Source organism: Engystomops pustulosus, unplaced genomic scaffold (assembly GCF_040894005.1).
Source record: "Engystomops pustulosus unplaced genomic scaffold, aEngPut4.maternal MAT_SCAFFOLD_59, whole genome shotgun sequence".
In the NCBI taxonomy this organism is placed as follows: Eukaryota; Metazoa; Chordata; class Amphibia; order Anura; family Leptodactylidae; genus Engystomops; species Engystomops pustulosus.
In genome coordinates this window covers 513,817-539,582 of record NW_027284967.1, presented here as the reverse complement: position 1 = coordinate 539,582, position 25,766 = coordinate 513,817, and the positions used below count along the sequence as shown (strand labels likewise).

Below are 25,766 nucleotides of genomic sequence, written 5' to 3'. Positions count from 1 at the left end.
GTTATGTACTCTGGGGTCAGGTCCATGAGGGTCGGGACTGGGCATGTACTCTAGGGTCAGGTCTATGAGGGTCGGGGCTGGTCATGTACTCTAGGGTCGGGTCTATGAGGGTCGGGGCTGGTCATGTTCTCTTGGGTCAGGTCTATGAGGGTCGGGGCTGGGCATGTACTCTAGGGTCAGGTCTATGAGGGTCGGGGCTGGTCATGTACTCTAGGGTCAGGTCTATGAGGGTCGGGGATGGTGATGTACTCTAGGGTCAGGTCTATGAGGGTCGGGGATGGTCATGTACTCTAGGGTCAGGTCCATGGGGGTCGGGGATGGTCATTTACTCTTGGGTCAGGTCTATGAGGGTCAGGGCTGGTCATGTACTCTAGGGTCAGGTCTATGAGGGTCGGGTCTATGAGGGTCTGGGTTGGTCATGTATTCTAGGGTCAGGTCTATGAGGGTTGGGGATGGTCATGTACTCTAGGGTCAGGTCTATGAGGGTCGGGGCTGGTCATGTACTCTAGGGTCAGGTCTATGAGGGTCGGGGATGGTCATGTACTCTAGGATCAGGTCTATGAGGGTCGGGGCTGGTCATGTACTCTAGGGTCAGGTCTATGAGGGTCGGGGCTGGTCATGTACTCTAGGGTCAGGTCTATGGGGGTCGGGGATGGTCATGTACTCTGGGGTCAGGTCTATGAGGGTCGGGGCTCGTCAGGTACTCTGGGGTCAGGTCTATGTGGGTCGGGGCTGGTCATGTACTCTAGGGTCAGGTCTATGAGGGTCGGGGCTGGTCATGTACTCTATGGTCAGGTCTATGGGGGTCGGGGATGGTCATGTACTCTGGGGTCGGGTCTATGAGGGTCGGGTCTATGAGCGTCGGGTCTATGAGGGTCGGGGCTGGTCATGTACTCTTGGGTCAGGTCTATGAGGGTCGGGGCTGGGCAGGTACTCTAGGTTTAGGTCTATGAGGGTCGGGGATGGTCATGTACTCTAGGGTCAGGTCTATGAGGGTCGGGGATGGTCATGTACTCTAGGGTCAGGTCTATGAGGGTCGGGGATGGTCATGTACTCTAGGGTCAGGTCCATGGGGGTCGGGGATGGTCATGTACTCTTGGGTCAGGTCTATGAGGGTCGGGGATGGTCATGTACTCTAGGGTCAGGTCTATGAGGGTCGGGTCTATGAGGGTCTGGGTTGGTCATGTACTCCAGGGTCAGGTCTATGAGGGTCGGGGATGGTCATGTACTCTAGGGTCAGGTCTATGAGGGTTGGGGCTGGTCATGTACTCTAAGGTAAGGTCTATGAGGGTCGGGGCTGGTCATGTATTCTGGGGTCAGGTCTATGAGGGTCGGGGCTCGTCAGGTACTGTAGGGTCAGGTCTATGAGGGTCGGGGATGGTCATGTACTCTAGGGTCAGGTCTATGAGGGTCGGGGCTGGTCATCTACTCTAGGGTCAGGTCTATGAGGGTCGGGTCTATGAGGGTCGGGGCTGGTCATGTACTCTAGGGTCAGGTCTATGAGAGTAAGGGCTGGTCATGTACTCTAGGGTCAGGTCTATGAGGGTCGGGGCTGATCATGTACTCTAGGGTCAGGTCTATGAGGATCGGGGCAGGGCATGTACTCTAGGGTCAGGTCTATGGGGGTCGGGGATGTTCATGTACTCTAGGGTCAGGTCTATGGGAGTTGGGGGCTGGGCATGTACTCTAGGGTCGGGTCTATGAGGGTAGGGGCTGGTCAGGTACTCTAGGGTCAGGTCTACGAGGGTCGGGGATGGTCATGTACTCTAAGGTCAGGTCTATGGGGGTGGGGGCTGGGCATGTACTCTGGGGTCAGGTCTATGAGGGTCGGGGCTGGGCATTTACTCTAGGGTCAGGTCTATGAGGGTCGGGCTGGGCATGTACTAGAGGGTCAGGTCTATGAGGGTCGGGGCTGGTCATGTACTCTATGGTCAGGTCTATGGGGGTCGGGGATGGTCATGTACTCTGGGGTCGGGTCTATGAGGGTCGGGTCTATGAGCGTCGGGTCTATGAGGGTCGGGGCTGGTCATGTACTCTTGGGTAAGGTCTATGAGGGTCGGGGCTGGGCATGTACTCTAGGGTTAGGTCTATGAGGGTCGGGGATGGTCATGTACTCTAGGGTCAGGTCTATGAGGGTCGGGGATGGTCATGTACTCTAGGGTCAGGTCTATGAGGGTCGGGGATGGTCATGTACTCTAGGGTCAGGTCCATGGGGGTCGGGGATGGTCATGTACTCTTGGGTCAGGTCTATGAGGGTCGGGGATGGTCATGTACTCTAGGGTCAGGTCTATGAGGGTCGGGTCTATGAGGGTCTGGGTTGGTCATGTACTCCAGGGTCAGGTCTATGAGGGTCGGGGATGGTCATGTACTCTAGGGTCAGGTCTATGAGGGTTGGGGCTGGTCATGTACTCTAAGGTAAGGTCTATGAGGGTCGGGGCTGGTCATGTATTCTGGGGTCAGGTCTATGAGGGTCGGGGCTCGTCAGGTACTCTGGGGTCAGGTCTATGAGGGTCGGGGCTTGTCAGGTACTGTAGGGTCAGGTCTATGAGGGTCGGGGATGGTCATGTACTCTAGGGTCAGGTCTATGAGGGTCGGGGCTGGTCATCTACTCTAGGGTCAGGTCTATGAGGGTCGGGTCTATGAGGGTCGGGGCTGGTCATGTACTCTAGGGTCAGGTCTATGAGGGTAAGGGCTGGTCATGTACTCAAGGGTCAGGTCTATGAGGGTCGGGGCTGATCATGTACTCTAGGGTCAGGTCTATGAGGATCGGGGCAGGGCATGTACTCTAGGGTCAGGTCTATGGTGGTCGGGGATGTTCATGTACTCTAGGGTCAGGTCTATGGGAGTTGGGGGCTGGGCATGTACTCTAGGGTCAGGTCTATGAGGGTAGGGGCTGGTCAGGTACTCTAGGGTCAGGTCTACGAAGGTCGGGGATGGTCATGTACTCTAAGGTCAGGTCTATGGGGGTGGGGGCTGGGCATGTACTTTGGGGTCAGGTCTATGAGGGTCGGGGCTGGGCATTTACTCTAGGGTCAGGTCTATGAGGGTCGGGCTGGGCATGTACTAGAGGGTCAGGTCTATGAGGGTCGGGGCTTGGCATGTACTCTGGGGTCAGGTCTATGAGGGTCGGGGCTGGTCATGTACTCTAGGGTCAGGTCTATGAGGGTCGGGGCTGGTCATGTACTCTAGGGTCAGGTCTAGGGTCAATTCTATGGGGGTCGGGGATGGTCATGTACTCTGGGGTAAGGTCTATGAGGGTCGGGGCTCGTCAGGTACTGTAGGGTCAGGTCTATGAGGGTCGGGGCTGGTCATGTACTTTAGGGTCAGGTTTATGAGGGTCGGGGCTGGTCATGCACTATAGGGTCGGGTCTATGAGGGTCGGGGCTGGTCATGTACTCTAAGGTCAGGACTATGAGGGTCGGGGCTGGGCATGTACTCTAGGGTCAGGTCTATGAGGGTCAGGGCTGGGCATGTACTCTAGGGTCAGGTCTATGAGGGTCAAGGCTAGTTATGTACTCTGGGGTCAGGTCTTTGAGGGTTGGGACTGGGCATGTACTCTAGGGTCAGGTCTATGAGGGTCGGGGCTGGGCATGTACTCTAGGGTCAGGTCTATGAGGGTCGGGCTGGGCATGTACTCTAGGGTCAGGTCTATGAGGGTCGGGGCTGTCATGTACTCTAGGGTCAGGTCTATGAGGGTTGGGACTGGGCATGTACTCTAGGGTCAGGTCTATGAGGGTCGGGGCTGGGCATGTACTCTGGGGTCAGGTCTATGAGGGTCGGGAATGGGCATGTACTCTAGGGTCAGGTCTATGAGGGTCAGGGCTGGGCATGTACTCTGGGGTCAGGTCTATGAGGCTCAGGGCTGGTCATGTACTCTAGGGCCAGGTCTATGAGGGTCGGGACTGGGCATGTTCTCTAGGGTCAGGTCTATGAGGGTCGGGGCTGGTCATGTACTCTGGGGTCAGGTCTATGAGGGTCGGGGCTGGGCATGTACTCTAGGGTCAGGTCTATGAGGATCGGGGCTGGGCATGTACTCTAGGGTCAGGTCTATGAGGGTCAAGGCTAGTTATGTACTCTGGGGTCAGGTCTTTGAGGGTTGGGACTGGGCATGTACTCTAGGGTCAGGTCTATGAGGGTCGGGGCTGGGCATGTACTCTAGGGTCAGGTCTATGAGGGTCGGGCTGGGCATGTACTCTAGGGTCAGGTCTATGAGGGTCGGGGCTGGTCATGTACTCTAGGGTCAGGTCTATGAGGGTTGGGACTGGGCATGTACTCTAGGGTCAGGTCTATGAGGCTCGGGGCTGGGCATGTACTCTGGGGTCAGGTCTATGAGGGTCGGGAATGGGCATGTACTCTAGGGTCAGGTCTATGAGGGTCAGGGCTGGGCATGTACTCTGGGGTCAGGTCTATGAGGCTCAGGGCTGGTCATGTACTCTAGGGTCAGGTCTATGAGGGTCGGGGCTGGTCATGTACTCTAGGGTCAGGTCTATGGGGGTCGGGGATGGTCATGTACTCTGGGGTCAGGTCTATGAGGATCGGGGCTCGTCAGGTACTCTGGGGTCAGGTCTATGAGGGTCGGGGCTGGTCATGTACTCTAGGGTCAGGTCTATGAGGGTCGGGGCTGGTCATGTACTCTATGGTCAGGTCTATGGGGGTCGGGGATGGTCATGTACTCTGGGGTCGGGTCTATGAGGGTCGGGTCTATGAGCGTCTGGTCTATGAGGGTCGGGGCTGGTCATGTACTCTTGGGTCAGGTCTATGAGGGTCGGGGCTGGGCATGTACTCTAGGGTTAGGTCTATGAGGGTCGGGGATGGTCATGTACTCTAGGGTCAGGTCTATGAGGGTCGGGGATGGTCATGTACTCTAGGGTCAGGTCTATGAGGGTCGGGGATGGTCATGTACTCTAGGGTCAGGTCCATGGGGGTCGGGGATGGTCATGTACTCTTGGGTCAGGTCTATGAGGGTCGGGGATGGTCATGTACTCTAGGGTCAGGTCTATGAGGGTCGGGTCTATGAGGGTCTGGGTTGGTCATGTACTCCAGGGTCAGGTCTATGAGGGTCGGGGATGGTCATGTACTCTAGGGTCAGGTCTATGAGGGTTGGGGCTGGTCATGTACTCTAAGGTAAGGTCTATGAGGGTCGGGGCTGGTCATGTATTCTGGGGTCAGGTCTATGAGGGTCGGGGCTCGTCAGGTACTCTGGGGTCAGGTCTATGAGGGTCGGGGCTTGTCAGGTACTGTAGGGTCAGGTCTATGAGGGTCGGGGATGGTCATGTACTCTAGGGTCAGGTCTATGAGGGTCGGGGCTGGTCATCTACTCTAGGGTCAGGTCTATGAGGGTCGGGTCTATGAGGGTCGGGGCTGGTCATGTACTCTAGGGTCAGGTCTATGAGGGTAAGGGCTGGTCATGTACTCTAGGGTCAGGTCTATGAGGGTCGGGGCTGATCATGTACTCTAGGGTCAGGTCTATGAGGATCGGGGCAGGGCATGTACTCTAGGGTCAGGTCTATGGGGGTCGGGGATGTTCATGTCCTCTAGGGTCAGGTCTATGGGAGTTGGGGGCTGGGCATGTACTCTAGGGTCAGGTCTATGAGGGTAGGGGCTGTTCAGGTACTCTAGGGTCAGGTCTACGAGGGTCGGGGATGGTCATGTACTCTAAGGTCAGATCTATGGGGGTGGGGGCTGGGCATGTACTCTGGGGTCAGGTCTATGAGGGTCGGGGCTGGGCATTTACTCTAGGGTCAGGTCTATGAGGGTCGGGCTGGGCATGTACTAGAGGGTCAGGTCTATGAGGGTCGGGGCTGGTCATGTACTCTATGGTCAGGTCTATGGGGGTCGGGGATGGTCATGTACTCTGGGGTCGGGTCTATGAGGGTCGGGTCTATGAGCGTCGGGTCTATGAGGGTCGGGGCTGGTCATGTACTCTTGGGTCAGGTCTATGAGGGTCGGGGCTGGGCATGTACTCTAGGGTTAGGTCTATGAGGGTCGGGGATGGTCATGTACTCTAGGGTCAGGTCTATGAGGGTCGGGGATGGTAATGTACTCTAGGGTCAGGTCTATGAGGGTCATGGATGGTCATGTACTCTAGGGTCAGGTCCATGGGGGTCGGGGATGGTCATGTACTCTTGGGTCAGGTCTATGAGGGTCGGGGATGGTCATGTACTCTAGGGTCAGGTCTATGAGGGTCGGGTCTATGAGGGTCTGGGTTGGTCATGTACTCCAGGGTCAGGTCTATGAGGGTCGGGGATGGTCATGTACTCTATGGTCAGGTCTATGAGGGTTGGGGCTGGTCATGTACTCTAAGGTAAGGTCTATGAGGGTCGGGGCTGGTCATGTATTCTGGGGTCAGGTCTATGAGGGTCGGGGCTCGTCAGGTACTCTGGGGTCAGGTCTATGAGGGTCGGGGCTTGTCAGGTACTGTAGGGTCAGGTCTATGAGGGTCGGGGATGGTCATGTACTCTAGGGTCAGGTCTATGAGGGTCGGGGCTGGTCATCTACTCTAGGGTCAGGTCTATGAGGGTCGGGTCTATGAGGGTCGGGGCTGGTCATGTACTCTAGGGTCAGGTCTATGATGGTAAGGGCTGGTCATGTACTCTAGGGTCAGGTCTATGAGGGTCGGGGCTGATCATGTACTCTAGGGTCAGGTCTATGAGGATCGGGGCAGGGCATGTACTCTAGGGTCAGGTCTATGGGGGTCGGGGATGTTCATGTACTCTAGGGTCAGGTCTATGGGAGTTGGGGGCTGGGCATGTACTCTAGGGTCAGGTCTATGAGGGTAGGGGCTGGTCAGGTACTCTAGGGTCAGGTCTACGAGGGTCGGGGATGGTCATGTACTCTAAGGTCAGGTCTATGGGGGTGGGGGCTGGGCATGTACTCTGGGGTCAGGTCTATGAGGGTCGGGCTGGGCATTTACTCTAGGGTCAGGTCTATGAGGGTCGGGCTGGGCATGTACTAGAGGGTCAGGTCTATGAGGGTCGGGGCTTGGCATGTACTCTGGGGTCAGGTCTATGAGGGTCGGGGCTGGTCATGTACTCTAGGGTCAGGTCTATGAGGGTCGGGGCTGGTCATGTACTCTAGGGTCAGGTCTAGGGTCAATTCTATGGGGGTCGGGGATGGTCATGTACTCTGGGGTCAGGTCTATGAGGGTCGGGGCTCGTCAGGTACTGTAGGGTCAGGTCTATGAGGGTCGGGGCTGGTCATGTACTCTAGGGTCAGGTCTATGAGGGTCGGGGCTGGTCATGCACTCTAGGGTCGGGTCTATGAGGGTCGGGGCTGGTCATGTACTCTAAGGTCAGGACTATGAGGGTCGGGGCTGGGCATGTACTCTAGGGTCAGGTCTATGAGGGTCAGGGCTGGGCATGTACTCTAGGGTCAGGTCTATGAGGGTCAAGGCTAGTTATGTACTCTGGGGTCAGATCTTTGAGGGTTGGGACTGGGCATGTACTCTAGGGTCAGGTCTATGAGGGTCGGGGCTGGGCATGTACTCTAGGGTCAGGTCTATGAGGGTCGGGCTGGGCATGTACTCTAGGGTCAGGTCTATGAGGGTCGGGGCTGTCATGTACTCTAGGGTCAGGTCTATGAGGGTTGGGACTGGGCATGTACTCTAGGGTCAGGTCTATGAGGGTCTGGGCTGGGCATGTACTCTGGGGTCAGGTCTATGAGGGTCGGGAATGGGCATGTACTCTAGGGTCAGGTCTATGAGGGTCAGGGCTGGGCATGTACTCTGGGGTCAGGTCTATGAGGCTCAGGGCTGGTCATGTACTCTAGGGCCAGGTCTATGAGGGTCGGGACTGGTCATGTACTCTGGGGTCAGGTCTATGAGGGTCGGGGCTGGGCATGTACTCTAGGGTCAGGTCTATGAGGGTCGGGGCTGGGCATGTACTCTAGGGTCAGGTCTATGAGGGTCAAGGCTAGTTATGTACTCTGGGGTCAGGTCTTTGAGGGTTGGGACTGGGCATGTACTCTAGGGTCAGGTCTATGAGGGTCAGGGCTGGGCATGTACTCTAGGGTCAGGTCTATGAGGGTCGGGCTGGGCATGTACTCTAGGGTCAGGTCTATGAGGGTCGGGGCTGGTCATGTACTCTAGGGTCAGGTCTATGAGGGTTGGGACTGGGCATGTACTCTAGGGTCAGGTCTATGAGGCTCGGGGCTGGGCATGTACTCTGGGGTCAGGTCTATGAGGGTCGGGAATGGGCATGTACTCTAGGGTCAGGTCTATGAGGGTCAGGGCTGGGCATGTACTCTGGGGTCAGGTCTATGAGGCTCAGGGCTGGTCATGTACTCTAGGGCCAGGTCTATGAGGGTCGGGACTGGGGATGTTCTCTAGGGTCAGGTCTATGAGGGTCGGGGCTGGTCATGTACTCTGGGGTCAGGTCTATGAGGGTCGGGGCTGGGCATGTACTCTAGGGTCAGGTCTATGAGGGTCGGGACTGGGCACTTACTCTAGGGTCAGGTCTATGAGGGTCGGGGCTGATCATGTACTCTAGGGTCAGGTCTATGAGGGTCGGGACTGGGCATGTACTCTGGGGTCAGGTCTATGAGGGTCGGGGCTAGTTATGTTTTCTGGGGTAAGGTCTTTGAGGGTTGGGACTGGGCATGTACTCTAGGGTCAGGTCTATGAGGGTCGGGGATGGTCATGTACTCTAGGGTCAGGTCTGGTCATGTACTCTAGGGTCAGGTCTATGGGGGTCGGGGATGGTCATGTACTCTTGGGTCAGGTCTATGAGGGTCGGGCTGGGCATGTACTCTAGGGTCAGGTCTATGAGGGTCGGGGCTGGTCATGTACTCTAGGGTCAGGTCTATGAGGGTCGGGGATGATCATGTACTCTGGGGTCAGGTCTACGAGAGTCGGGGATGATCATGTACTCTGGGGTCAGGTCTATGAGGGTCGGGGCTCATCAGGTGCTCTAGGGTCAGGTCCATGAGGGTCGGGGCTGGGCATGTACTCTAGGGTCAGGTCTATGAGGTTCGGGGCTGGTCATGTACTCTAGGGTCGGGTCTATGAGGGTCGGGGCTGGTCATGTACTCTTGGGTCAGGTCTATGAGGGTCGGGGCTGGGCATGTACTCTAGGGTCAGGTCTATGAGGGTCGGGGCTGGTCATGTACTCTAGGGTCAGGTCTATGAGGGTCGGGGATGGTCATGTACTCTAGGGTCAGGTCTATGAGGGTCGGGGATGGTAATGTACTCTAGGGTCAGGTCCATGGGGGTCGGGGATGGTCATTTACTCTTGGGTCAGGTCTATGAGGGTCGGGGCTGGTCATGTACTCTAGGGTCAGGTCTATGAGGGTCGGGTCTATGAGGGTCTGGGTTGGTCATGTACTCTAGGGTCAGGTCTATGAGGGTCGGGGATGGTCATGTACTCTAGGGTCAGGTCTATGAGGGTCGGGGCTGGTCATGTACTCTAGGGTCAGGTCTATGAGGGTCGGGGCTGGTCATGTACTCTAGGGTCAGGTTTATGGGGGTCGGGGATGGTCATGTACTCTGGGGTCAGGTCTATGAGGGTCGGGGCTCGTCAGGTACTCTGGGGTCAGGTCTATGAGGGTCGGGGCTGGTCATGTACTCTAGGGTCAGGTCTATGAGGGTCGGGGCTGGTCATGTACTCTAGGGTCAGGTCTATGGGGGTCGGGGATGGTCATGTACTCTGGGGTCAGGTCTATGAGGTTTGGGGCTCGTCAGGTACTCTGGGGTCAGGTCTATGAGGGTCGGGGCTCGTCAGGTACTGTAGGGTCAGGTCTATGAGGGTCGGGGATGGTCATTTACTCTAGGGTCAGGTCTATGAGGGTCGGGGCTGGTCATGTACTCTAGGGTCGGGTCTATGAGGGTCGGGTCTATGAGCGTCGGGTCTATGAGGGTCGGGGCTGGTCATGTACTCTTGGGTCAGGTCTATGAGGGTCGGGGCTGGGCATGTACTCTAGGGTCAGGTCTATGAGGGTCGGGGCTAGTTATGTACTCTGGGGTCAGGTCTTTGAGGGTTGGGACTGGGCATGTACTCTAGGGTCAGGTCTATGAGGGTCGGGGCTGGGCATGTACTCTGGGGTCAGGTCTATGAGGCTCAGGGCTGGTCATGTACTCTAGGGTCAGGTCTATGAGGGTCGGGACTGGGCATGTTCTCTAGGGTCAGGTTTATGAGGGTCGGGGCTGGTCATGTACTCTGGGGTCAGGTCTATGAGGTTCGGGGCTGGGCATGTACTCTAGGGTCAGGTCTATGAGGGTCGGGGCTCGTCAGGTACTGTAGGGTCAGGTCTATGAGGGTCGGGGATGGTCATGTACTCCAGGGTCAGGTCTATGAGGGTTGGGGCTGGTCATGTACTCTAGGGTCAGGTCTATGAGGGTCGGGTCTATGAGGGTCTGGGTTGGTCATGTACTTTAGGGTCAGGTCTATGAGTTTCGGGTCTATGAGGGTCTGGGTTGGTCATGTACTTTAGGGTCAGGTCTATGAGGGTCGGGGATGGTCATGTACTCTAGGGTCAGGTCTGTGAGGGTCAGGGCTGGGCATGTACTCGAGGGTCAGGTCTATGAGGGTCGGGGCTAGTCATGTACTCTAGGGTCAGGTCTATGGGGGTCGGGGATGGTCATGTACTCTGGGGTCAGGTCTATGAGAGTCGGGGCTGGTCATGTACTCTAGGGTCAGGTCTATGAGGGTCGGGGCTGGTCATGTACTCTAGGGTCAGGTCTAGGGGGGTCGGGGATAATCATGTACTCTGGGGTCAGGTCTATGAGGGTCGGGGCTCATCAGGTACTCTAGGGTCAGGTCTATGAGGGTCGGGGCTGGGCATGTACTCTAGGGTCAGGTCTATGAGGGTCGGGGCTGGTTATGTACTCTAGGGTCGGGTATATGAGGGTCAGGTCTATGAGGGTCGGGGCTGGTCATGTACTCTTGGGTCAGGTCTATGAGGGTCGGGGCTGGTCATGTACTCTAGGGTCAGGTCTATGAGGGTCGGCGATGGTCATGTACTCTAGGGTCAGGTCTATGAGGGTCGGGGCTCTTAATGTACTCTAGGGTCCGGTGCATGGGGGTCGGGGATGGTCATGTACTCTTGGGTCAGGTCTATGAGGGTTGGGGCAGGTCATGCACTCTAGGGTCAGGTCTATGAGGGTCAGGTCTATGAGGGTCTGGGTTGGTCATGTACTTTAGGGTCAGGTCTATGAGGGTCGGGGATGGTCATGTACTCTAGGGTCAGGTCTGTGAGGGTTGGGGCTGGGCATGTACTCGAGGGTCAGGTCTATGAGGGTCGGGGCTATGAGGGTCTGGGTTGGTCATGTACTTTAGGGTCAGGTCTATGAGGGTCGGGGATGGTCATGTACTCTAGGGTCAGGTCTGTGAGGGTCAGGGCTGGGCATGTACTCGAGGGTCAGGTCTATGAGGGTCGGGGCTAGTCATGTACTCTAGGATCAGGTCTATGAGGGTCGGGGCTGGTCATGTACTCTAGGGTCGGGTATATGAGGGTCAGGTCTATGAGGGTCGGGGCTGGTCATGTACTCTTGGGTCAGGTCTATGAGGGTCGGGGCTGGTCATGTACTCTAGGGTCAGGTCTATGAGGGTCGGGGCTAGTCATGTACTCTAGGGTCAGGTCTATGAGGGTCGGGGCTGGTCATGTACTCTAGGGTCGGGTATATGAGGGTCAGGTCTATGAGGGTCGGGGCTGGTCATGTACTCTTGGGTCAGGTCTATGAGGGTCGGGGCTGGTCATGTACTCTAGGGTCAGGTGCATGGGGGTCGGGGATGGTCATGTACTCTAGGGTCAGGTCTATGAGGGTCGGGGCTGGTCATGTACTCTAGGGTCAGGTGCATGGGGGTCGGGGATGGTCATGTACTCTTGGGTAAGGTCTATGACGGTTGGGGCTGGTCATGTACTCTAGGGTCAGGTCTATGAGGGTTGGGTCTATGAGGGTCTGGGTTGGTCATGTACTCTAGGGTCAGGTCTATGAGGGTCGGGTCTATGAGGGTCTGGGTTGGTCTTGTACTTTAGGGTCAGGTCTATGAGGGTCGGGGATGGTCATGTACTCTAGGGTCATGTCTGTGAGGGTCAGGGCTGGGCATGTACTCGAGGGTCAGGTCTATGAGGGTCGGGGCTAGTCATGTACTCTAGGGTCTGGTCTATGAGGGTCGGGGATGGTCATGTACTCTAGGGTCAGGTCTGGTCATGTACTCTAGGGTCAGGTCTATGGGGGTCGGGGATGGTCATGTACTCTTGGGTCAGGTCTATGAGGGTCGGGCTGGGCATGTACTCTAGGGTCAGGTCTATGAGGGTCGGGCTGGGCATGTACTCTAGGGTCAGGTCTATGAGAGTCGGGGCTGGTCATGTACTCTAGGGTCAGGTCTATGAGGGTCGGGGCTGGTCATGTACTCTAGGGTCAGGTCTATGAGGTTCGGGGCTGGTCATGTACTCTAGAGTTAGGTCTATGGGGGTCGGGGATGGTCATGTACTCTGGGGTCAGGTCTACGAGAGTCGGGGATGATCATGTACTCTGGGGTCAGGTCTATGAGGGTCGGGGCTCATCAGGTACTCTAGGGTCAGGTCCATGAGGGTCGGGGCTGGGCATGTACTCTAGGGTCAGGTCTATGAGGGTCGGGGCTGGTCATGTACTCTAGGGTCGGGTCTATGAGGGTCGGGGCTGGTCATGTACTCTTGGGTCTGGTCTATGAGGGTCGGGGCTGGGCATGTACTCTAGGGTCAGGTCTATGAGGGTCGGGGCTGGTCATGTACTCTAGGGTCAGGTCTATGAGGGTCGGGGATGGTCATGTACTCTAGGGTCAGGTCTATGAGGGTCGGGGATAGTCATGTACTCTAGGGTCAGGTCCATGGGGGTCGGGGATGGTCATTTACTCTTGGGTCAGGTCTATGAGGGTCGGGGCTGGTCATGTACTCTAGGGTCAGGTCTATGAGGGTCGGGTCTATGAGGGTCTGGGTTGGTCATGTATTCTAGGGTCAGGTCTATGAGGGTCGGGGATGGTCATGTACTCTAGGGTCAGGTCTATGAGGGTCGGGGCTGGTCATGTACTCTAGGGTCAGGTCTATGAGGGTCGGGGCTGGTCATGTACTCTAGGGTCAGGTCTATGGGGGTCGGGGATGGTCATGTACTCTGGGGTCAGGTCTATGAGGGTCGGGGCTCGTCAGGTACTCTGGGGTCAGGTCTATGAAGGTCTGGGCTGGTCATGTACTCTAGGGTCAGGTCTATGAGGGTCGGGGCTGGTCATGTACTCTAGGGTCAGGTCTATGGGGGTCGGGGATGGTCATGTACTCTGGGGTCAGGTCTATGAGGGTCGGGGCTTGTCAGGTACTCTGGGGTCAGGTCTATGAGGGTCGGGGCTCGTCAGGTACTGTAGGGTCAGGTCTATGAGGGTCGGGGATGGTCATGTACTCTAGGGTCAGGTCTATGAGGGTCGGGGCTGGTCATGTACTCTAGGGTCGGGTCTATGAGGGTCGGGTCTATGAGCGTCGGGTCTATGAGGGTCGGGGCTGGTCATGTACTCTTGGGTCAGGTCTATGAGGGTCGGGGCTGGGCATGTACTCTAGGGTCAGGTCTATGAGGGTCGGGGCTGGTCATGTACTCTAGGGTCCGGTCTATGAGGGTCGGGGATGGTCATGTACTCTAGGGTCAGGTCTATGAGGGTCGGGGATGGTCATGTACTCTAGGGTCAGGTCCATGGGGGTCGGGGAAGGTCATGTACTCTTGGGTCAGGTCTATGAGGGTCGGGGCTGGTCATGTACTCTACGGTCAGGTCTATGAGGGTCGGGTCTATGAGGGTCTGGGTTGGTCATGTACTCTAGGTTCAGGTCTATGAGGGTCGGGGATGGTCATGTACTCTAGGGTCAGGTCTATGAGGGTTGGGGCTGGTCATGTACTCTAGGGTAAGGTCTATGAGGGTCGGGGCTGGTCATGTACTCTGGGGTCAGGTCTATGAGGGTCGGGGCTCGTCATGTACTCTGGGGTCAGGTCTATGAGGGTCGGGGCTTGTCAGGTACTGTAGGGTCAGGTCTATGAGGGTCGGGGATGGTCATGTACTCTAGGGTCAGGTCTATGAGGGTCGGGGCTGGTCATCTACTCTAGGGTCAGGTCTATGAGGGTCGGGTCTATGAGGGTCGGGGCTGGTCATGTACTCTAGGGTCAGGTCTATGAGGGTCAGGGCTGGTCATGTACTCTAGGGTCAGGTCTATGAGGGTCGGGGCTGATCATGTACTCTAGGGTCAGGTCTATGAGGGTCGGGGCAGGGCATGTACTCTAGGGTCAGGTCTATGGGGGTCGGGGATGTTCATGTACTCTAGGGTCAGGTCTATGGGAGTCGGGGGCTGGGCATGTACTCTAGGGTCAGGTCTATGAGGGTAGGGGCTGGTCAGGTACTCTAGGGTCAGGTCTACGAGGGTCGGGGATGGTCATGTACTCTAAGGTCAGGTCTATGGGGGTGGGGGCTGGGCATGTACTCTGGGGTAAGGTCTATGAGGGTCGGGGCTGGGCATTTACTCTAGGGTCAGGTCTATGAGGGTCGGGCTGGGCATGTACTCTAGGGTCAGGTCTATGAGGGTCGGGGCTTGGCATGTACTCTGGGGTCAAGTCTATGAGGGTCGGGGATGGTCATTTACTCTAGGGTCAGGTCTATGAGGGTCGGGGCTGGTCATGTACTCTAGGGTCAGGTCTAGGGTCAGGTCTATGGGGGTCGGGGATGGTCATGTACTCTGGGGTCAGGTCTATGAGGGTCGGGGCTCGTCAGGTACTGTAGGGTCAGGTCTATGAGGGTCGGGGCTGGTCATGTACTCTAGGGTCAGGTCTATGAGGGTCGGGGCAGGGCATGTACTCTAGGGTCAGGTCTATGAGGGTCGGGGCTGGGCATGTACTCTAGGGTCAGGTCTATGAGGGTCGGGGCTGGTCATGTACTCTAGGGTCAGGTCTATGAGGGTTGGGACTGGGCATGTACTCTAGGGTCAGGTCTATGAGGGTCGGGGCTGGTCATGTACTATGGGGTCAGGTCTATGAGGGTCGGGAATGGGCATGTACTCTAGGGTCAGGTCTATGAGGGTCGGGGCTGGGCATGTACTCTGGGGTCAGGTCTATGAGGCTCAGGGCTGGTCATGTTCTCTAGGGTCAGGTCTATGAGGGTCGGGACTGGGCATGTTCTTTAGGGTCAGGTCTATGAGGGTCGGGGCTGGTCATGTACTCTGGGGTCAGGACTATGAGGGTCGGGGCTGGGCATGTACTCTAGGGTCAGGTCTATGAGGGTCGGGACTGGGCACTTACTCTAGGGTCAGGTCTATGAGGGTCGGGGCTGATCATATACTCTAGGGTCAGGTCTATGAGGGTCGGGACTGGGCAAGTACTCTGGGGTCAGGTCTATGAGGGTCGGGGCTAGTTATGTACTCTGGGGTCAGGTCTTTGAGGGTTGGGACTGGGCATGTACTCTAGGGTCAGGTCTATGAGGGTCGGGGATGGTCATGTACTCTAGGGTCAGGTCTGGTCATGTACTCTAGGGTCAGGTCTATGGGGGTCGAGGATGGTCATGTACTCTTGGGTCAGGTCTATGAGGGTCGGGCTGGGCATGTACTCTAGGGTCAGGTCTATGAGGGTCGGGGCTGGTCATGTACTCTAGGGTCAGGTCTATGAGGGTCGGGGCTGGTCATGTACTCTAGGGTCAGGTCTATGAGGTTCGGGGCTGGTCATGTACTCTAGAGTTAGGTCTATGGGGGTCAGGGATGGTCATGTACTCTGGGGTCAGGTCTACGAGAGTCGGGGATGATCATGTACTCTGGGATCAGATCTATGAGGGTCGGGGCTCATCAGGTACTCTAGGGTCAGGTCCATGAGGGTCGGGGCTGGGCATGTACTCTAGGGTCAGGTCTATGAGGGTTGGGACTGGTCATGTACTCTAGGGTCAGGTCTATGAGGGTCGGGGATGGTCATGTACTCTAGGGTCAGGTCTATGAGGGTCGGGGCTGGTCATGTACTCTAGGGTCAGGTCTATGAGGGTCGGGGCTGGTCATGTACTCTAGGGTCAGGTCTATGGGGGTCGGGGATAGTCATGTACTCTGGGGTCAGGTCTATGAGGGTCGGGGCTGGTCATGTACTCTAGGGACAGGTCTATGAGGGTCGGGGCTGGTCATGTACTCTAGGGTCAGGTCTATGAGGGTCGGGGCTGGTCATGTACTCTAGGGTCAGGTCTATGGGGGTCGGGGATGGTCATGTACTCTGGGGTCAGGTCTATGAGGGTCGGGGCTCGTCAGGTACTCTGGGGTCAGGTCTATGAGGGTCAGGGCTCGTCAGGTACTGTAGGGTCAGGTCTATGAGGGTCGGGGATGGTCATGTACTCTAGGGTCAGGTCTATGAGGGTCGGGGCTGGTCATGTACTCTAGGGTCGGGTCTATGAGAGTCGGGTCTATGAGCGTCGGGTCTATGAGGGCCGGGGCTGGTCATGTACTCTTGGGTCAGGTCTATGAGGGTCGGGGCTGGGCATGTACTCTAGGGTCAGGTCTATGAGGGTCGGGGCTGGTCATGTACTCTAGGGTCAGGTCTATGAGGGTCGGGGATGGTCATGTACTCTAGTGTCAGGTCTATGAGGGTCGGGGATGGTCATGTACTCTAGGGTCAGGTCCATGGGGGTCGGGGATGGTCATGTACTCTTGGGTCAGGTCTATGAGGGTCGGGGCTGGTCATGTACTCTAGGGTCAGGTCTATGAGGGTCGGGTCTATGAGGGTCTGGGTTGGTCATGTACTCTAGGGTCAGGTCTATGAGGGTCGGGGCTGGTCATGTACTCTAGGGTCAGGTCTATGAGGGTTGGGGCTGGTCATGTACTCTAGGGTAAGGTCTATGAGGGTTGGGGCTGGTCATGTACTCTTGGGTCAGGTCTATGAGGGTCGGGGCTCGTCAGGTACTCTGGGGTCAGGTCTATGAGGGTCGGGGCTTGTCACGTACTGTAGGGTCAGGTCTATGAGGGTCGGGGATGGTCATGTACTCTAGGGTCAGGTCTATGAGGGTTGGGGCTGGTCATCTACTCTAGGGTCAGGTCTATGAGGGTCGGGTCTATGAGGGTCGGGGCTGGTCATGTACTCTAGGGTCAGGTCTATGAGGGTCAGGGCTGGTCATGTACTTTAGGGTCAGGTCTATGAGGGTCGTGGCTGATCAAGTACTCTAGGGTCAGGTCTATGAGGGTCGGGGCAGGGCATGTACTCTAGGGTCAGGTCTATGGGGGTCGGGGATGTTCATGTACTCTAGGGTCAGGTCTATGGGAGTCGGGGATGGTCATGTACTCTAAGGTCAGGTCTATGGGGGTGGGGGCTGGGCATGTACTCTGGGGTCAGGTCTATGAGGGTCGGGGCTGGGCATTTACTCTAGGGTCAGGTCTATGAGGGTCGGGCTGGGCATGTACTCTAGGGTCAGGTCTATGAGGGTCGGGGCTTGGCATGTACTCTGGGGTCAGGTCTATGAGGGTCGGAGCTGGTCATGTACTCTAGGGTCAGGTCTATGAGGGTCGGGGCTGGTCATGTACTCTAGGGTCAGGTCTAGGGTCAGGTCTATGGGGGTCGGGGATGGTCGTGTACTCTGGGGTCAGGTCTATGAGGGTCGGGGCTCGTCAGGTACTGTAGGGTCAGGTCTATGAGGGTCGGGGCTGGTCATGTACTCTAGGGTCAGGTCTATGAGGGTCGGGGCTGGTCATGTACTCTAGGGTCGGGTCTATGAGGGTCGGGGCTGGTCATGTACTCTAGGGTCAGGTCTATGAGGGTCGGGGCTTGGCATGTACTCTAGGGTCAGGTCTATGAGGGTCGGGGCTGGGCATGTACTCTAGGGTCAGGTCTATGAGGGTCGGGGCTAGTTATGTACTCTGGGGTCAGGTCTTTGAGGGTTGGGACTGGGCATGTACTCTAGGGTCAGGTCTATGAGGGTCGGGGCTGGGCATGTACTCTAGGGTCAGGTCTATGAGGGTCGGGGCTGGGCATGTACTCTAGGGTCAGGTCTATGAGGGTCGGGGCTGGTCATGTACTCTAGGGTCAGGTCTATGAGGGTTGGGACTGGGCATGTACTCTAGGGTCAGGTCTATGAGGGTCGGGGCTGGTCATGTACTCTGGGGTCAGGTCTATGAGGGTCGGGAATGGGCATGTACTCTAGGGTCAGGTCTATGAGGGTCGGGGCTGGGCATGTACTCTGGGGTCAGGTCTATGAGGGTCAGGGCTGGTCATGTACTCTAGGGTCAGGTCTATGAGGGTCGGGACTGGGCATGTTCTCTAGGGTCAGGTCTATGAGGGTCGGGGCTGGTCATGTACTCTGGGGTCAGGTCTATGAGGGTCGGGGCTGGACATGTACTCTAGGGTCAGGTCTATGAGGGTCGGGACTGGGCACTTACTCTAGGGTCAGGTCTATGAGGGTCGGGGCTGATCATGTACTCTAGGGTCAGGTCTATGAGGGTCGGGACTGGGCATGTACTCTGGGGTCAGGTCTATGAGGGTCGGGGCTAGTTATGTACTCTGGGGTCAGGTCTTTGAGGGTTGGGACTGGGCATGTACTCTAGGGTCGGGTCTATGAGGGTCGGGGATCGTCAGGTACTGTAGGGTCAGTTCTATGAGGGTTGGGGCTGGTCATGTACTCTAGGGTCAGGTCTATGAGGGTCGGGGCTTGTCATGTACTCTAGGGTCAGGTCTATGAGGGTCGGGTCTATGAGGGTCGGGGCTGGTCATGTACTCTAGGGTCAGGTCTATGAGGGTCGGGTCTATGAGGGTCGGGCTGGTCATGTACTCTAGGGTTGGGTCTATGAGGGTCGGGGCTGGTCATGTACTCTAGGGTCAGGTCTATGAGGGTCGGGGCTGGGCATGTACTCTAGGATCAGGTCTATGAGGGTCGGGGCTAGTTATGTACTCTGGGGTCAGGTCTTTGAGGGTTGGGACTGGGCATGTACTCTAGGGTCAGGTCTATGAGGGTTGGGGCTACTTATGTACTCTGGGGTCAGGTCTATGAGGGTCGGGGCTGGGCATGTACTCTATGGTCAGGTCTATGAGGGTCGGGGCTGGGCATGTACTCTAGGGTCAGGTCTATGAGGGTCGGGGCTGGTCATGTACTCTGGGGTCAGGTCTATGAGGGTCGGGACTAAGCATGTACTCTAGGGTCAGGTCTATGGGGGTCGGGGATGGTCATGTACTCTGGGGTCAGGTCTATGAGGGTCGGGGCTCGTCAGGTACTCTGGGGTCAGGTCTATGAGGGTCAGGGCTCGTCAGGTACTGTAGGGTCAGGTCTATGAGGGTCGGGGATGGTCATGTACTCTAGGGTCAGGTCTATGAGGGTCGGGGCTGGTCATGTACTCTAGGGTCGGGTCTATGAGGGTCGGGTCTATGAGCGTCGGGTCTATGAGGGCCGGGGCTGGTCATGTACTCTTGGGTCAGGTCTATGAGGGTCGGGGCTGGGCATGTACTCTAGGGTCAGGTCTATGAGGGTCGGGGCTGGTCATGTACTCTAGGGTCAGGTCTATGAGGGTCGGGGATGGTCATGTACTCTAGTGTCAGGTCTATGAGGGTCGGGGATGGTCATGTACTCTAGGGTCAGGTCCATGGGGGTCGGGGATGGTCATGTACTCTTGGGTCAGGTCTATGAGGGTCGGGGCTGGTCATGTACTCTAGGGTCAGGTCTATGAGGGTCGGGTCTATGAGGGTCTGGGTTGGTCATGTACTCTAGGGTCAGGTCTATGAGGGTCGGGGCTGGTCATGTACTCTAGGGTCAGGTCTATGAGGGTCGGGGCTGGTCATGTACTCTAGGGTCAGGTCTATGAGGGTTGGGGCTGGTCATGTACTCTAGGGTAAGGTCTATGAGGGTTGGGGCTGGTCATGTACTCTTGGGTCAGGTCTATGAGGGTCGGGGCTCGTCAGGTACTCTGGGGTCAGGTCTATGAGGGTCTGGGCTTGTCACGTACTGTAGGGTCAGGTCTATGAGGGTCGGGGATGGTCATGTACTCTAGGGTCAGGTCTATGAGGGTCGGGGCTGGTCATCTACTCTAGGGTCAGGTCTATGAGGGTCGGGTCTATGAGGGTCGGGGCTGGTCATGTACTCTAGGGTCAGGTCTATGAGGGTCAGGGCTGGTCATGTACTTTAGGGTCAGGTCTATGAGGGTCGTGGCTGATCAAGTACTCTAGGGTCAGGTCTATGAGGGTCGGGGCAGGGCATGTACTCTAGGGTCAGGTCTATGGGGGTCGGGGATGTTCATGTACTCTAGGGTCAGGTCTATGGGAGTCGGGGATGGTCATGTACTCTAAGGTCAGGTCTATGGGGGTGGGGGCTGGGCATGTACTCTGGGGTCAGGTCTATGAGGGTCGGGGCTGGGCATTTACTCTAGGGTCAGGTCTATGAGGGTCGGGCTGGTCATGTACTCTAGGGTCAGGTCTATGAGGGTCGGGGCTTGGCATGTACTCTGGGGTCAGGTCTATGAGGGTCGGAGCTGGTCATGTACTCTAGGGTCAGGTCTATGAGGGTCGGGGCTGGTCATGTACTCTAGGGTCAGGTCTAGGGTCAGGTCTATGGGGGTCGGGGATGGTCGTGTACTCTGGGGTCAGGTCTATGAGGGTCGGGGCTCGTCAGGTACTGTAGGGTCAGGTCTATGAGGGTCGGGGCTGGTCATGTACTCTAGGGTCAGGTCTATGAGGGTCGGGGCTGGTCATGTACTCTAGGGTCGGGTCTATGAGGGTCGGGGCTGGTCATGTACTCTAGGGTCAGGTCTATGAGGGTCGGGGCTTGGCATGTACTCTAGGGTCAGGTCTATGAGGGTCGGGGCTGGGCATGTACTCTAGGGTCAGGTCTATGAGGGTCGGGGCTAGTTATGTACTCTGGGGTCAGGTCTTTGAGGGTTGGGACTGGGCATGTACTCTAGGGTCAGGTCTATGAGGGTCGGGGCTGGGCATGTACTCTAGGGTCAGGTCTATGAGGGTCGGGGCTGGGCATGTACTCTAGGGTCAGGTCTATGAGGGTCGGGGCTGGTCATGTACTCTAGGGTCAGGTCTATGAGGGTTGGGACTGGGCATGTACTCTAGGGTCAGGTCTATGAGGGTCGGGGCTGGTCATGTACTCTGGGGTCAGGTCTATGAGGGTCGGGAATGGGCATGTACTCTAGGGTCAGGTCTATGAGGGTCGGGGCTGGGCATGTACTCTGGGGTCAGGTCTATGAGGGTCAGGGCTGGTCATGTACTCTAGGGTCAGGTCTATGAGGGTCGGGACTGGGCATGTTCTCTAGGGTCAGGTCTATGAGGGTCGGGGCTGGTCATGTACTCTGGGGTCAGGTCTATGAGGGTCGGGGCTGGACATGTACTCTAGGGTCAGGTCTATGAGGGTCGGGACTGGGCACTTACTCTAGGGTCAGGTCTATGAGGGTCGGGGCTGATCATGTACTCTAGGGTCAGGTCTATGAGGGTCGGGACTGGGCATGTACTCTGGGGTCAGGTCTATGAGGGTCGGGGCTAGTTATGTACTCTGGGGTCAGGTCTTTGAGGGTTGGGACTGGGCATGTACTCTAGGGTCGGGTCTATGAGGGTCGGGGATCGTCAGGTACTGTAGGGTCAGTTCTATGAGGGTTGGGGCTGGTCATGTACTCTAGGGTCAGGTCTATGAGGGTCGGGGCTTGTCATGTACTCTAGGGTCAGGTCTATGAGGGTCGGGTCTATGAGGGTCGGGGCTGGTCATGTACTCTAGGGTCAGGTCTATGAGGGTCGGGTCTATGAGGGTCGGGCTGGTCATGTACTCTAGGGTTGGGTCTATGAGGGTCGGGGCTGGTCATGTACTCTAGGGTCAGGTCTATGAGGGTCGGGGCTGGGCATGTACTCTAGGATCAGGTCTATGAGGGTCGGGGCTAGTTATGTACTCTGGGGTCAGGTCTTTGAGGGTTGGGACTGGGCATGTACTCTAGGGTCAGGTCTATGAGGGTTGGGGCTACTTATGTACTCTGGGGTCAGGTCTATGAGGGTCGGGGCTGGGCATGTACTCTATGGTCAGGTCTATGAGGGTCGGGGCTGGGCATGTACTCTAGGGTCAGGTCTATGAGGGTCGGGGCTGGTCATGTACTCTGGGGTCAGGTCTATGAGGGTCGGGACTAAGCATGTACTCTAGGGTCAGGTCTATGAGGGTCGGGGCTGGGCATGTACACTAGGTTGGGTCTATGAGGGTCGGGGCTATGAGGGTCGGGGCTGGGTATGTACGCTAGGGTCAGGTCTATGAGGGTCGGGGCTGGTCATGTACTCTAGAGTCAGGTCTATGGGGGTCGGGGATGTTTATGTACTCTAGGGTCAGGTCTATGAGGGTCGGGCCTGGGCATGTACTCTAGGGTCAGGTCTATGAGGGTCGGGGCTTGGCATGTACTCTAGGGTCAGGTCTACGAGGGTCGGGGCTGGTCATGTACTCTTGGGTCAGGTCTATGAGGGTCTGGGCTGGGCAGGTACTCTAGGGTCAGGTCTATGAGGGTCGGGGATGGTCATGTACTCTAGGGGCAGGTCTATGAGGGTCGGGCTGGGCATGTACTCTAGGGTCAGGTCTATGGGGGTCGGAGATGTTCATGTACTCTAGGGTCAGTTCTATGAGAGTTGGGGCTGCTCAGTTGTGACATGGTTAGGGCTGGGCTCTGCACAAGTGAGGTCTGTTGGGGTCAGGACTAGAGACTGGTTTGGTTTGACAGGATCAGATATAAGAGGTCAGAGCTAAAGACGGGGCAGGTGTATTGGGCTCAGGGCCAGACATTGCGCAGGTTATATACATTTGGTTTGTCTGAGTGAGATCTCTGGGATTAGAACATTCTGTATGAACTCACCTCTGGACCAAGTATAGTGCAAGTGTAACAAGGAAAGCCCCTCCAAAGATGACTCCAAACACGATGCCGATGATGAGCCCTATGGAGTAAGACACAGAATAGAGTGGAGAAAGGTCAGCATAGATAGAGAGCAGACCCCTCCCCGGGAGATGATGGGAGTAGTCCACTACCTGCATCTGTTCCGGAACCAGAGGCCTCCGAGTCCTGAGCCACCCCAGACCTCCCTGCAAACCAGAGAGAAGAAATACATCAGGTTTCACTCAGAAGCTGACCACATCTGTCTATACAGTCACTTCCCTCCACTCCACACTCACCTGTCCCCATAGTCACCTCCCTCCACTCCACACTCACCTGTTCCCACAGTCACCTCCCTGCACTTCACACTCACCTGTCCCCACAGTCACTGGCTCCCTCCACTACACACTCACCTGTCCCCATAGTCACCTCCCTCCACTCCACACTCACCTGTCCCCATAGTCACCTCCCTCCACTCCACACTCACCTGTCCCCATAGTCACCTCCCTCCACTCCACACTCACCTGTCCCCATAGTCACCTCCCTCCACTCCACACTCACCTGTCCCCATAGTCACCTCCCTCCACACTCACCTGTTCCCACAGTCACCTCCCTGCACTTCACACTCACCTGTCCCCACAGTCACTGGCTCCCTCCACTACACACTCACCTGTCCCCATAGTCACCTCCCTCCACTCCATACTCACCTGTTCCCATAGTCACCTCCCTCCACTCCACACTCACCTGTCCCCATAGTCACCTCCCTCCACTCCACACTCACCTGTCCCCACAGTCACCTCCCTCCACTCCACACTCACCTGTCCCCACAGTCACCTCTCTACACTCCACACTCACCTGTCCCCACAGTCACCTCCCTGCACTCCACACTCACCAGTCCCCACATTCACCTCTCTGCACTCCACACTCTCCTGTCTCCACAGTCACCTCCCTCCACTACACACTCACCTGTCCCCATAGTCACCTCCCTCCACTCCACACTCACCTGTCCCCACAGTCACCTCCCTGCACTCCACACTCTCCAGTCTCCACAGTCACCTCCCTCCACTCCACACTCACCTGTCCCCACAGTAACCTCTCTACACTCCACACTCTCCTGTCCCCACAGTCACCTCCCTCCACTACACACTCACCTGTCCCCATAGTCACCTCCCTCCACTCCACACTCACCAGTCCCCACAGTAACCTCTCTGCACTCCACACTCACCAGTCCCCACAGTCACCTCCCTCCACTCCACACTCTCCTGTCCCCACAGGCACCTCCCTCCACTCCACACTTTCCTGTCCCCACAGTCACCTCCCTCCACATTCAAGGATAGATTCACGTGTGCAGCGTTTAGTGACTGCAGGGATATATACTATATATATATATATATATATATATATAGTTTTGAATAAACCAGAGTGTCTTTACTCTCTGTGTCCATCACGTTCTACAGACTTTTTTTTCTTAATTTTAACTTCTTAAAAAACCTTTTTTGGCAGCAGTGTCTCTGAGGGCCTGACCCCTGTATCAGGCGAGTGTTAGAGCCCCGCCCAAGCTGAACCTCAGAACCCAATGAGCAACCTGTAATGGCCACAACCCCCCTGGAGCCCCTGATCCCCGCCCCTTCTAAAGACGACTACACGTACAGATCTGGAAGGGTCACAAACCTTTTTTTGGCACCACGCAGCGGGTGACGCACTCATCACTACTGTCAAATCTGTTCCCGTTGCCCTGACACCCGCCGTAGATGAAAGTGTCGCAGACCTGCCGCTCCTTGTTATAATACCACATGACGATCATGGCCAGACATGGACCCTGGTCCTCGGGGAGGTCACAGACGGCAGCTGCAGAAGAAAAAGACAACACCAAGGGTTAACAGTGCAGGATGAGACATGAAGGTCCCGGGCGCAGGATGAGACAAGAAGGTCCCGGGCGCGGGAGGAGACGAGAAGGTCCCGGGCGCAGGATGAGACGAGAAGGTCCCGGGCGCAGGATGAGACAAGAAGGTCCCGGGGCAGGAGGAGACAAGAAGGACCCAGGTGCGGGAGGAGACGAGAAGGACCTGGGAGGAGACGAGAAGGACCTGGGAGGAGACGAGAAGGTTCCGGGCGCCGGAGGAGACGAGAAGGTTCCGGGCGCCGGAGGAGACGAGAAGGTCCCGGGGCAGGAGGAGACGAGAAGGTCCCGGGCGCGGGAGGAGACAAGAAGGACCCAGGTGCGGGAGGAGACGAGAAGGACCTGGGAGGAGACGAGAAGGACCTGGGAGGAGACGAGAAGGTTCCGGGCGCCGGAGGAGACGAGAAGGTTCCGGGCGCCGGAGGAGACGAGAAGGTCCCGGGGCAGGAGGAGACGAGAAGGTCCCGGGCGCGGGAGGAGACGAGAAGGTCCCGGCGCAGGATGAGACGAGAAGGTCCCGGGGCAGGAGGAGACGGGAAGGTCCCGGGCACAGGATAAGACGAGAAGGTCCCGGGGCAGGAGGAGACAAGAAGGTCCCGGGCGAGGGAGGAGACGAGAAGGTCCCGGGCACAGGATGAGACGAGAAGGTTTCTGGGCGCCGGAGGAGACGAGAAGGTCCCGGGCACGGGATGAGACGAGAAGGACCCGGGCGCGGGAGGAGACGAGAAGGACCTGGGAGGAGACGAGAAGGTTCCGGGCGCCGGTGGAGACGAGAAGGTCCCGGCGCAGGATGAGACGAGAAGGTCCCGGCGCAGGATGAGACGAGAAGGTCCCGGGCACAGGATGAGACGAGAAGGTCCCGGGGCAGGAGGAGACGTGAAGGTCCCGGGCGTGGGAGGAGACGAGAAGGTCCCGGGCACAGGATGAGACGAGAAGGTTCCGGGCGCCGGAGGAGACGAGAAGGTCCCGGGCACAGGATGAGACGAGAAGGTCCCGGGGCAGGATGAGACGAGAAGGTCCCGGGGCAGGAGGAGACGAGAAGGTCCCGGGGCAGGAGGAGACGAGAAGGTCCCGGCGCAGGATGAGACGAGAA

General features: G+C 57.2%; 1 protein-coding gene across 1 annotated transcript in view; it reads right to left on the bottom strand.

Moving 5' to 3' along the window:
- Nucleotides 1-25,766, bottom strand: part of LOC140106886 (inter-alpha-trypsin inhibitor-like) — a 104,437-nt gene that overhangs the window by 57,154 nt on the left and 21,517 nt on the right. Inside the window, exons 3-5 of the mRNA XM_072131510.1 lie at nucleotides 24,445-24,621; nucleotides 22,929-22,982; nucleotides 22,759-22,837 (exon numbers count right to left, since the gene is read on the bottom strand). Coding sequence (XP_071987611.1) covers nucleotides 22,759-22,837; nucleotides 22,929-22,982; nucleotides 24,445-24,621 — 310 coding nt within the window. The remainder of the gene's footprint in view (nucleotides 1-22,758; nucleotides 22,838-22,928; nucleotides 22,983-24,444; nucleotides 24,622-25,766) is intronic.